General features: G+C 37.9%; 1 protein-coding gene across 1 annotated transcript; it reads right to left on the bottom strand.

Annotated features, from left to right (window-relative positions):
* Window positions 1-656: 656 nt before the first annotated feature.
* On the bottom strand, window positions 657-9,761 carry LOC136250401 (4-aminobutyrate aminotransferase, mitochondrial-like). Its single transcript, XM_066042605.1, has 15 exons — window positions 9,556-9,761; window positions 6,750-6,820; window positions 6,537-6,566; window positions 6,363-6,480; window positions 6,217-6,266; window positions 5,540-5,620; window positions 5,228-5,320; window positions 5,106-5,174; window positions 4,808-5,020; window positions 4,674-4,755; window positions 4,240-4,295; window positions 2,394-2,455; window positions 1,127-1,379; window positions 958-1,069; window positions 657-846 (listed from the first exon to the last, which is right to left on the bottom strand). Exons 1-15 carry the CDS (start codon window positions 9,674-9,676, stop codon window positions 728-730), a joined length of 1,530 nt encoding a protein of 509 aa, XP_065898677.1. The 5' UTR covers window positions 9,677-9,761; the 3' UTR covers window positions 657-727.
* Window positions 9,762-10,058: the final 297 nt, after the last annotated feature.

Here is a 10,058-nt window from a genome sequence, read left to right as displayed (position 1 = left end):
TGCAGTTCAGTTTTCAAGATTGCTGCAGCTACCTTGTGCATTTTAGCCAAGAGATTGGTACAATGAAGTTGATCCTGGAGTGGAACTGATCACATGATGAAGAAAAACTGTACTAGTGTAGCTACATCTAAAGAAGATATTTGCCAAACTATAGCTATGCCAAGTTAGCAAATTGCCTGGAGAGAATAATCAGGTCCTGGAGAGTAGAGATATGAAAATAAGTCAGCCTGTGAGAACTTGAATTGTGTAGAAAGTAAAGATATTGTTACCCATAGAAGTCAATAGACTGGTGCAATACTGTTATTATACTGACTATTATTATACTGATGCACAAGGGTTCACTAGGTTTAACAGGAATGCTATAATATAGATACCATTACCTACTATTTGTCTTCAATTATGTACCGGTACTAACAAAAATTAAAATGCAGTATTTTTGAGGGGGATTATTACACAACCAAAATTCCAAGGGGTATTTTTTTTTTTTTGCTTTTTGAGATCTTTAATGCACTAATTAAGCTGCAAATTTCAAGGTAAAAAATGCTCCAATCCATGAAAATTTCCCCCTCGGACACTTGCACCACATGCATGTACCACCTATTTGTGCTAGATGTGTATCTGTATTAGTTCTGGTAAGGCAGAAGGGCTTATGCTAATTGCCAAGAGAATAAAATAAATCAATCAAATCATAGCATTAGTGGACATATCACATTATATTATGTTTTAACTAATACTTCCGAAGAACAGATTCAAAAATGTCCAAAAAGATCTCAGCATGATGTGGTTGGAATATTAGTGATGGTCGTAGACGAATTCCTTGATTTCCACAACCAGTAATCAGTACACCTATACAAACAAAAAGCATTTACATTATTTTCTTGTACAATTAATGCATCGCAAGAAGATACAATGATTTGATACACAAAAGACAATTGAACAGTTAGGCTATACACTTACCATTGTTTTTCAGGTCAATTAGCAGTCTGTCTCTTATCTCAACTGTACAACCATCAATACCACAGAAAGTGCCTACTCCACGAGCTTTGTGTATCTGCTGAGGATAGAGCTCCTATATGCAGGATGTGCAATATCATACAGTGCAGTAAGATACGCAACAGTAACTGACCTGTAGTTGTTTCAAGCCAGCCAATATAACATCTCCAGTCTTCCTCACATTATCTATCCAATGGTTAGACAGTGTCTCCTCCACTATAGTTTGTAACATCACCATCCTAGCAGGGTCCCCCATCCAAGTGTTGTTGATTCTCATCACATGTCTTGGTCGATTCTTCTCCAAATGAAAATACCCTCCTAGTTGCATCTTCTTCCCAAAAGTGACATAATCTGGAGGTTCATCAAGACCCCACTTTTCATGTGCCCTAAAACCACCCATGAATCTGTTAATAGTCATTACAATCATACATGTACAACATTACAGGAATTTAAATGGAATTTACTGTGAAGTAGTTCACTAGGTAGACAGCTCTCTCTGCGTTTGCCAACTTGTCACTGTCCCTGTTTTATTGCCATCTGGCACAAGTGATTCGCCTGACATGTACACCACCAGTCGCTAAGGCCAAAGTAGTATACGTGTAGCTACATACATATAAGACATCATACGAGTAGAGCCAAGCATGCTATCTGCAGTAACTTGTGTGGGAAAATTTAACTAAATACTCAAGCTGTAAGAATGTAGTTCTATTTATAGTACATTTATACCACATTTATCTGCATAATATCCCCCTTTGACAAAGCCACAACTTCCAGAGTTGTAATAAATTTCATTTAATTAACTTGTATAGCATTGAACAAGACTTTGAATGCATAATAAGGTAACTTTCTTGGCCTTGTTTGTATTTAGCATTTTGAGCCAGACTTTATTAACTTTGGCCACACCAGGTTTCCTGATGATGCATATTGCCACCTGATAATATGCATAATTGGTGATACTATTTGCTATGAACTCCTGAGTAGTGTTGTTATTCACACAGCAGCTGGGTAGTAAACAACTGTCTGTGTCTTGTGATGATGCTCAGTGTTTTCATTGATGACAGACATGATAGGCAATTTTCAAATTAACAAGCTAGTCTTCTTTAGAAAAATGTGTGATTATGGTGGCATAATTATCATGCAATAATCTGCAAAAGTCAATTTACCCTAGCAACTGCGGCCATTGTGGGCATGAGTGTTTCATGCTGCACATGTAATGAAAATGTAGCAAGGTTAAACTGTACTCAGTAAATTTACATCGATTTGTTATATGGCGGTAGCTGCATTTAGAGGGTTAACACAGATAAATATGATTGTAATCGTGTTATTATCTACTGCCACATGGACAGCATGATATATAGTCATGTGTGTGTGGCATGTATAGGATGTCACAAATCACTAACCACATATTTCCAGTTGATCCCATGCCAGTTTGAACCTCATCTACAATCATTTCCATATCATTCTATATAGCAATAAAGATGTGAACAGTGGCTGCTAATACAGTGGAACAACCCATTACTAATTATATTGTCAAACACTTTGCAGTTTTATGGTTTCAGACAACACTTTCTTTGTACAGAAATATCTTGTAATACAGAGTATTGGTATGAGTTGGAGGTATTGGTTAAGACAAAAGTTAGTGTAGTTCATAAATCTCATTGTCTAGTAAATACAAAACTTTTCAACATATAGCCAGTGTCATAGGTACCATTAAAGCAACCAAGATAGCTGCCTCAGTTAAAAACAGGAAAGTGAATTTGAATGAAGAGAATTTAGGAGTACTGAGATATACAGCAGTCAGAGATTATAATAAAGCAGTCACTAACCCTTGATATAATGGAGCAGTCAGGTTCTAAGCTACACACATGATGTTTAGACAATAGAAACAACTTCCATAAATATTATACCTATGCATCCAATCTTGAAACCAAAAGTGTGTAACGTGCACAATGTGTTTTGTTTTCCTTTCATAATAAAGTTATTTCACTAAGCGTTTAAATCACATGGTTTGTGAAAGTTTGCTCAACAAATAAATGATATGCATAACTAGCCAACAAGTAACTTTCAACTGCAGTCTTATAACTGAAGATCCTACTGGAGCCAAAACCATAATGACTTCCCAAGCTGCAGCACTGAATTTAGTCATAATTACCACTCTGAATTCACCTTCATTAAAAGCTATACGAACTGATCAACCATGAAAATATACGCAGCAATCAATTGTGACTGAGAGATTAATATCATACAGTATGGTAGTACTGTATATTGAGGATCACAGAGGTTTGGGTCTTTCTGGCCAAAAAAAAAATCACCCAAAAATCAGCAATACTGTCCTGGTGACTTGGCAGCATTGGTTAGGTATAACCAAGAGTTCATAATATATATTTATCTATTATGAACTCTTGGTATAACTAAGCCCAAAAGTGCCTTCAGTACAACACTAAATGCTTCCAACAGATCTCTACAAAATTATTCAATGGAATTTTCAACTGACTAACTGCCTAGTGTAATTCGATAACGGCTAAAATTACGGGCTTGATTTTATCACTGTTCAACGTCACTTTGTCCCGAGACATGCCTTTGGCATACCACAGTACGTACAATGCACACATCATGGACTTACCTTTTTCCTCCTTTGTGTCCCATTTCTTTTTGCAGACTGCCCAAGGTGTCGACTCATGGTAGCATGATGCATGGGTATTTTCCATGTTAATTGCAGAGGTGCTTCTGATACTGTTCTTCATTTGTAGCACTGTGTAATGGGCTGAACATAGTTGAAAGCAAAGCGTAATGGCCACTTCACTTTCAGACAAAAACATTACTCTGGTGCCACCTTTTTCTTTGATGCGGTATGCATGGGTTCACCAGTCATAATAATGGTACGTAAAAAAATGTAAACAAACAAGTATAAGGAAAAATTAGTTTGATTAGGGATCATAGAAAAAAAGTAGGGAAACAAGGGAGGTCGCCTATACCTGCAGATATACTAGTGAACATTTAATCCCTTATTCAGTCATGGGTAGCTATATGCTGAATTAGGGATTGAACATTCACTAGTATATCTGCAGGTGTAGGCAACCTCCCTTGTTTCCCTACTTTTTTTTCTATGATCTCTAATCAAACTTAATTTTCCTTATACTTGTAACATAAGGTGAGCACATAGGTTCTTGTAGACTAGTTCATTGTTAAAGTTTTCTTAACTCTCATTAACACAAGTTTAACACTGCACCGCAATTTTTTACATACCCTTTTACAGATCTGTTGCAACTCCCTGAAGAACTGAGGTGAAGCATGATTGTCACCTATAGAATAATATACATGCATTGTCACAAACCTCTAATGCATTCCGTCAGAGAGGTGTTCAGCTGCAAAGCGGTGAAAGGAAACTACATATACAGTACAATATTCGACTAGATTATTACAGTTAAGTCAGTATACCCATTCAGGATATGTAACTGTTTCTGGGAAAGCTGGTCTTATCACCTATTTACAAATATCGAGAAATGTCAGTATTAAGCATTTGAGTGTTGTAGCTTGCTAATGATCAAAACTAATTTTCATGTAGTGTATTTATGGTGAAAAATTGAACCTGTTGCATGGGCAATAAGAACGGTATTCCCACATATTATATCCCTTACTACATATATATATTATATTGAGTACAAGGCTAAGATACTGACCCCCTTCAGACTGTATTGGCTCTACAATCATGGCTGCCACATGCTTTCCTCGACTATTATATTCTTCAATTAACTCTTCAACCTGCAATGCAAAAACTATGATTCTGTATAATGCTATTAAACAGTAGATATACCCTTTGTAGACAGCTCTGCTCTTCAGCCTTATTCTCAGTCACATGATCCTCTACTGGATATTTTAGCTGTGGGAAAGGAGCAATTGGCCAATCAAAAGCAGGAATGTCTAGTTTGTGAATTGGTTTGGTGTGGGTGGTAGAGAGTACACCAATAGTGCGACCATGAAGGCTTCCATTAAATGACAAGACACTGAGATCAGGGGAACCAGGAGCCTGTATATTCACAAAAGCATGTATTTTAACCCACCCTCACTACAATAATTATCATTGATATAATATCATATTATAATTGACTAACTTTATTCCACAAAGCTGTTTTAAACTCTTCTGAATCTTGTTCAGGAAGCTGAAGGCCCCTCCTTCTGTCCTGCAATCATGAAAAGCAAGTATTGTACAGCCCCAATACTTCAACAAGTGTACCTGGTAGCTTATAAAAGCAGACTTGATTGCATTTTCATTTGCACATGAGCCACACCCCATGGTGGTCACCTGACCCATACCAGGTGGGGCACACTACAGCAATACCAGTACATTACAAGTTGAGATGGCATGATTGAATTTACTGCAATTAACAAGTGAAATTAAACTGTTTATAACTACGTACTACGATTTTGTACTCCAGCAACGATAAAGCCACATTACACCCCAGGATTACATAGTCATACCTGCAATGAATAAGTCAATTGCACATTTACGGGTAACTTGTATCAATTTCATACATGGAGTACAAACCTGCAGTAATGAAGACTGGACAATCTGAACAACGTCTACAGGAGGTTGGAAGGGAGTGGCTGGACGATTGATCAAGTACGTCTATGAACAACACATATTACAAGAATGTACGCCTGTATTGTGTGCAGTGTAAGGGTAATGCATGTGTATAGGTACTGTGTGTGCATGTGTGTGCACATGTAGCAGCATAGCTAAGTGGCTAGAGCATCAGCCTGGTAATCAAAAGATTCCAGGTTCAATGCCTGGCTATGCCAAGTGGTGTTGCTGTTTCCTTTGAACTTCACTCACATTGCTCTAGTTTACCCAGCTGTTAAATGGGGACCTGGTGACCTGGCGTCAATTGGGGAAGCAGCCCACCCAGCAGTAACATCAATGGGTATCTGGTATTAACTCGGGAAGCAAATGTCTGTGTTGGGGTCACTGTGGAACTTCAGGTTCCGCGACCTCTCTCTGTGAGACCTGGACAGTTCTCCTGAGGATTACTAGTCCTACCCCAAGAGGATTTTCTTGCACAATACTTGAGTGTCTGAGTGGTGCACAGGCATCCCAGTACTGGTTCACTGGGCAGCAATAGCTGTGTTTCGTGTGACTGCTGGAGGCTTTGCTTTGTACGTTTGTGGTGTGTGTGTTGTAGTAGTATATGCACATGCAAGTTGAATATACAGTGATGATCTTACAAGATTTTCCTTTCTGGTCATGGCATCAACAATAGCAGGATGATTATAACCTGTGACAATAATAACAACATGTGAATCACTCTTACAATATTACTATCAACAAATGATCATCCCTCCCCTAACATAGTTGTTAACAGCACACATACCCAGGGGAAGTGTTGCAATTTGTCCAAACAGATCCAGCATTACATTATCATCAGCATCAACTGCATAGTTCCCTTGAGACTTTTCAAAGTTGACACATGTCACAGCAACTCTTGACTCCTGTCAATGACATGATCCACATGTGAGATGATCTGTTGACACACAACACTCCCTACCATCATCTCACCCATGCTCTGTAATATCTCCTGTAGGAGACATAATGCTGTGCTTAACAACATCATATAACTTGTAATAATAGTGACATACAAATTGATTATTTGTCAAGCTGTTTTTGCTGACATTCCCTCATGCAGTTATAAAATAAATTTCTATAAAACTATAAGGTCCTGTTTTCACAAAGTTTATTCAATATAGTAAATTATTCATACTTTGGTTTTGGGTCCTGGGATGGTAGTCTTCATTCTGGGACCAGTGTATGGACCATCCAAGTTGAGCATAGCTGTACAACACAAAAACATAATTCTGTAACTAGCTTATAGTGCATCTCAAAAATTCATTTTCATAATATACATATTATGCAGTTCTGCCAGGTTAAATGATATGATAAAAACTAGTGAAATTTAAAGTCTGAAACCCTTTGTTGCAGTAGCTCTGCAGCTGCCTGCTTATTAAGGCAAAAATTATGATCAGACAGACTCCACTGTAGACATATATATTTGAATCATTCAGTTTCAAACCCCTACAAACTGCACATAAAATAAATATTATGTGTACATGCATGTAGGTAATATTAGAGTAATAGTTGAGCCCCCTATAACGTACTCGCTATAGCACCTATATATATTTTACAAACTTTTCCAATTCTGAGGTATGTAAAAGATCTGGAGCCAGAGCTCTCTATTGTGGACTCTTGGTCAGATCCATTGCAATCAGCATTAGAAGTGAAATGATATGTTTGGCTCAAACACCACCTCAATTTTAACAATGTGTTTACACTATAATTATGATGACAATAGCAGCCATACAATACATGATTCTTTTGTAGTTATGTTTTGACAGGGGTATTGATAAATGATGTCTGTAATGAGTTTCATTGAACATATGAACACCATTCATCACAACACTAGCTAGCTCTGTATGACATAGCTACAAAATTTTACCTGATCTGTAAACACAACTTCCAAGGACTGTAGTGTTTACAAATCTGGTACAAAGAGAATGGGTATGTTTTGTGGTGTGGAACAAAGGCACCCATTTTTTTAAACTGAGAAAGTTATAAAGCACTGTACAGGTGTAGGCCTTAGACACTTGTAGGGTATGAATTTCAGTGTTTAGTGTTTGTGGGGATTAGTACTATATTGATGTCAACCCATAGTTACATGTATGTTGATTTAGTAGAATTAGAATGTTCAAGCCCTTCCCATTGGCTAATGAAGATACACAAAGCTATAGCATGTGAATATAGGCCATTACTGCTGTAGAGAGAGCAATTTCACTGACATTGTTTTCTAATATTAGGTAGCTTATAATTTACATGGTATCCTCTGTGGTGAAAAGGTGTTTGATCACTGATAGCCAATCAAACTTGAGCTATAATCATATTAAACTGGTAGCAGCCTTTGATCTGTACACAACAGGCTCATGAACTATGGTACAACCAAGAGTTCATAATAAGTACCCTTAGCTACTACTTTTTATTATGAACTCTTGGTACAACTTACTCAACAAAGAAAAAATCTGTACCACACACTATACACATGTGCTACTATAGCATACACACATGTTGCACCAGTTCTACATTATGACCACAAAAACTGCAAGGGGTAGATAACATTGTTTATATAGGTATCCACAAAGCTATCAATTAAAAGATGTTCATGTACATATAAGGTTATAAACAACACATATCACAGTATTGATACAATGGATTAGTATTCATAACCATTCTGTTAATATGGTAAGCCTCAGCCCGCCTTAAAATTCCATGAATTTAACCACAGATCTACAATCAAACCTCATCTCGTCTACATTGTACAAACTATGGTCCCTTCCTACTCTAACAGTGACAATTTTCTTAGCATGTTAGCTACATACAGCGACACCTCATCTGGAGGATGCCTCATTAGTGGACATTATACATGCCAAGGAGACTTCATTATTTCCCAACTTCATGCATTAAATCTGCCTCTTTATTAAATGAATTTTCCTCTTGGCCACCAAGAAGCCAATCTGAAAAAAAAGCCAAAAAAAACAAAAAAATCCCACAAACACGAACCCTACAATGAAACATTTAACCTATAAGCATATGACAGAGGAAAAATAATAAGTTATTGCTTTTCAGCCCAGCAAGGGAGCACATTTAAACACTATAGGATTGCTTGTTGTCCTTGTGACCCTTTCTGTGCTCCTAGTTAGTGGCATAGCCAAATTAGGACTATAACAAGAACTGGAGCCATGCTTAAACCCTATATAGTAAGTGAAGCTGTAGCCTAAAGTGCTGCATGTTAAGTTTTAGTGATGACAATCACAATCAAAAATTCTGGCTACGCCATTGCTCCTGGTGACATACAACTTGTTTTAGAAAATTTAGAACCATGCATCCAGTACGATAAGGTACATATAGAGCAGATCACAACATAGCTTGTATGATTGTTACATATACAGCTTGTACATACAGCTATTCAGATGTTGAATTCATTAGCTCATCAAGTACTTAGCTATATGCTACTGGAGTGCATACATGTACTAGATTCAATTAGCCATAGCTATAGCTAGTCTGATTTTGCATGCACATTATTATACACCGGATATCGATGACGCGACATCAGCCAGTATAGGAGTATTTCACATTAATTTTGTATATAACCAGTGACGTTCCAAGCTGTCAGCCATTCAGACACGTGCGTGAACTAAACTACCGGACAGATGACGAAAATTTACCACGCCGGTTCGCATTATAGCCGACTCAGTGCACCTAATCAAAAATCACTAGCTAACATCAAAACGACATTCACTTTCTCGGGAAAGTCCTAGCTTCCTCCGCCATGCATCAACCATGGATAGTAGAGGGGCGCGTAGTCTCTACTATCTGTGCATCAACGTTCACAGCCAAGAGAAGCCGTATTTAATTTTTCAAACCAGGATGCGGGGAGCCCTGATGATAGGCAGATGCGCCAGCTAGGACCAGGTAAGAAGACAAAGAAAACAAATAATGTTCCTAGTGGTATGTCTTACCTGATAGGTATGTCTCATTTATAACAGCAGTTGATTCTAGCGACGTGCTTTTAAATCTAGTGCTTAATTTACCACGAGATGTACGCAGTCTTCTGCAAACATGCACCACTCGAAGAACCATAGCGACTAACACTTCGCTAGCTGCAGAAACCACTAAATAACCTGAATCCAGAACGAGCTATTTTTCACTGATTTTCGTCAATTTCTGACGTGTCCATAACCGGTTTGACAGGTTAAATCACATGCATGTACACGTGGTAGAGCCAGGCGGCGCTCGTAATGCACGCCCGCCTGTTCAGTCAAGATTTTACAGTTGCAGGTTGTTTTAATTATGCATTACAGTCATTTACAAGACAGCTACTCAAAAATACAATGCACAAAATGTGCTTTGCTAGGAGGTATGGCGATTTCAGTTTACATATACATAGTGTTGTATAGCTAACTTCATAGTGCCTAAAGCTGTGCTAGCAATCGTTGTGTGGGTGTACAAGTGTCTGATGCCC

Source organism: Dysidea avara, chromosome 3 (assembly GCF_963678975.1).
Source record: "Dysidea avara chromosome 3, odDysAvar1.4, whole genome shotgun sequence".
NCBI classification, from domain to species: domain Eukaryota; kingdom Metazoa; phylum Porifera; class Demospongiae; order Dictyoceratida; family Dysideidae; genus Dysidea; species Dysidea avara.
Note: the sequence above shows the minus strand (reverse complement) of the source record. Positions and strands in the feature narration are given on the sequence as shown.

Excerpts from the sequence above, each read along its gene's own strand:
- LOC136250401 (XM_066042605.1), bottom strand. The coding sequence starts at position 9,676 with ATGGTTCTTCGAGTGGTGCATGTTTGCAGAAGACTGCGTACATCTCGT. Across the intron at positions 5,021-5,105 it reads AAACAGCTTTGTGGAATAAA|GCTCCTGGTTCCCCTGATCT; the intron begins GTTAGTCAATTA and ends GTGAATATACAG. Across the intron at positions 2,456-4,239 it reads TGCAACAGATCTGTAAAAGG|AATGATATGGAAATGATTGT; the intron begins GTATGTAAAAAA and ends ATTGCTATATAG.